The 2500-nt window shown below is 38.9% G+C and overlaps 1 protein-coding gene across 2 annotated transcripts in view; it reads right to left on the bottom strand.

Annotated features, from left to right (window-relative positions):
* Window positions 1–2500, bottom strand: part of LOC138056856 (stabilin-2-like) — a 124416-nt gene that overhangs the window by 51493 nt on the left and 70423 nt on the right. For both annotated transcript variants that reach the window (XM_068902776.1, XM_068902775.1), the window contains 2 exons: window positions 1965–2007; window positions 1047–1199 (listed from right to left, as the gene is read on the bottom strand). In XM_068902776.1, the coding sequence (XP_068758877.1) occupies window positions 1047–1199; window positions 1965–2007 (196 nt within the window). The remainder of the gene's footprint in view (window positions 1–1046; window positions 1200–1964; window positions 2008–2500) is intronic.

Raw genomic sequence — 2500 nt, 5'->3', positions numbered from 1 at the left:
ACTTTAAAACTTAGCTTAAATGTCAACTAAGTATTTCCAATAATAGGCAAGGGGGTCGGCTTCGCTTCATGGGCTATTGACCTGTAGCCCTTGCGGGCTACGGGTCTAATTGTTAATTGGCTCCTGACACACGCAATACTTTAGCTGCTTACGTCAGCTCATGAATCCAAATACATAGACCTTTTTGCAGATACGGCGGCCATTTTGATTTCTATTGTTTCAAGTAGCTATTATGGGATGCCCAGGGGGCAAATACATATTAAATTGCCCCCTGAGCATCCCATAATGTCTTTCGAAACAATAGAAATCAAAATGGCCGCCGTATCTGCAAAAAGGCCTATGGGTTACCGCAGACAACAAACTTAATTCTTGCATAGACGGAATATAAACATACATCTCGTGCTCACAAGAGCTACGAAAATTTTGCACAAACTATTTGATGGTCACTTAACTCCGGTTTTGTTGACTTGTAGTTCCACGCGCGCGCAGACTCGAATGAGAGGGTGACGCATGCGTAAATGCTGATCTTGTAACCCCCTCATTTTTCCTGCTTGTGCAACTTTAGTCCTTTATATCTTGTTTTTAAATTGTTTTTATTTTTTCATGTTAAATTCAATTAATTTGAAATTTACTTCTTTAAAATTTTGAAAAAATTCTGTAGGTGACAAAAAAAGTTAGAGGCATAATTTAAAAAACCTGATTTTTCCGTAAAACGAAAAAGTTTTTTTTTTAAATTTTAAAATTTTAGATATTATTTTTAACAGAATCAGGTAACGCTGTATGGGAAGATTTCACCGTCCCGTTTTTTTTTTCAAAAAAGACAATTTAATCTGATTTTAAGGCTCAAAGAAATGCCTCATATCGTTGCCATGGTTAAGGGTATTTTTGAAGAAAATGTGAAGTGGGAAATCTATGATGGATACTTAATACTCTGGCCAAATTTCGTCTTGATATGATTACCCTAACTATTATTTGTGTGAAAAAAAAAACTATTTCGAGCCTTCTTAAGGACACTCCATGCCGTTTATCACAGATGATGTTTTTACCGTTCATGCAGTTTGCTCCATATTTTCCTGGGATACACCTCTCACATGCTGTACCAGTAAAGTTAGCAGAACATTTACAGTGTCCATCACCAGATATACCATCACCACATTGGCCATTGCTGGAGCAAGGACTGCTGAGATTACCAGGGCAGGCTAACAAGGAAATAACATTGGGGAAATATTAGGAATTGGCCACTCCGATGGTTAGCCCGTTATTGTACGTGCGCTGCTGATGAAACCAAGGCATGATAACATGGAAACAATATTGTGCAACTTTGAGCCGAGCGATAGTTACTGAACGTGTAATATTGAACAAGGCCTGTTGATCAGAAATTACCAAGAAGAATTACCAAAAAATATATAATACAACGTTGGAAAGAGGCAGCTACGGTCGCGGCTGACATGGAGACGACATAGCTCCAAATTGTACACGGAGCTGCATTCCTTCCTTGTTAACTTGGGTTGCTGAAAGTACTCGAAAAACTAACATGAAAAAAACGAACGTGAAAAACGGAAATGCCTTAACACCCACGGAGAGATATAATAACATGAAATTGTGGCTATATCAACCGGTTTTACAGCAAGTCTAAAAATTCGATGCAAGCATAAGCTCAGGTAACTAACTTAAATGATAAAGCTGTTGTCCATGGCGTCTTTAGTCTAAACAGCGGAAGATTCACATCATCCAAACCGCACTGATCATGAGTTGTTTTCGTATGTCGCTGGTGCATATACTGGCGATAAATTTTTGTAGACAATCTCTAAAATTCGAGGTTCTTCGAGGTTTTCAATTCAACGTGAATTTGCTGTTTAATGAGCTGGCATAGCTATTAATAATCATCTTTGGGGTAGATGCTTTAGATTAGACGTTTTTAGATGTTGTAAGGTTCTTTGCATGCCACACCACCAAAAACTTACATTGACAGTCGGGTCCCCAGAATCCCGAACAACATCTCTTGACCTGGAAACAACATTCCGAAACAATGATTTGCCAAAACACATCAAAGTAGTCTTAACAGCATATATTGCATCAGGCACATACTTATTCAAAGTAAAAAATTATAAGGAGTACGGAATACTGGGAGCACAAGATATGCAAAGAATGTTTAATTTTGTCCAGCTCATCAGAAAGTAAAATATTGACGATTGACATGGTGTGATAAGACCAAATCTATTATTATAACTATGGCCAATCACAGCAGAAGCAAACAGTCTAAATGAGCCAATCATAACGAAAAGCAAACGCATGCAGCCGGCGGTAGGAGCGGGAAAACGCAGCGAGAGAGTTACCCCTGATTGGCTGAGAATGTGTTGCAAAAGATGTAAGCCAATCACAGCAGGAGCCAACCCAACCAAATCCTGTTGCTTGCCTGCCGGCCTTTTCCGACGCGCTTACTGCTTTTGAAACGAAGCTCTCACAAAATTTTACTATAGCTCGACACATTACGATAACT

This window comes from Montipora capricornis, chromosome 7 (genome assembly GCF_036669925.1).
Source record: "Montipora capricornis isolate CH-2021 chromosome 7, ASM3666992v2, whole genome shotgun sequence".
Lineage (NCBI taxonomy): Eukaryota > Metazoa > Cnidaria > Anthozoa > Scleractinia > Acroporidae > Montipora > Montipora capricornis.
This window is presented reverse-complemented; position numbering and strand designations above follow the sequence as displayed.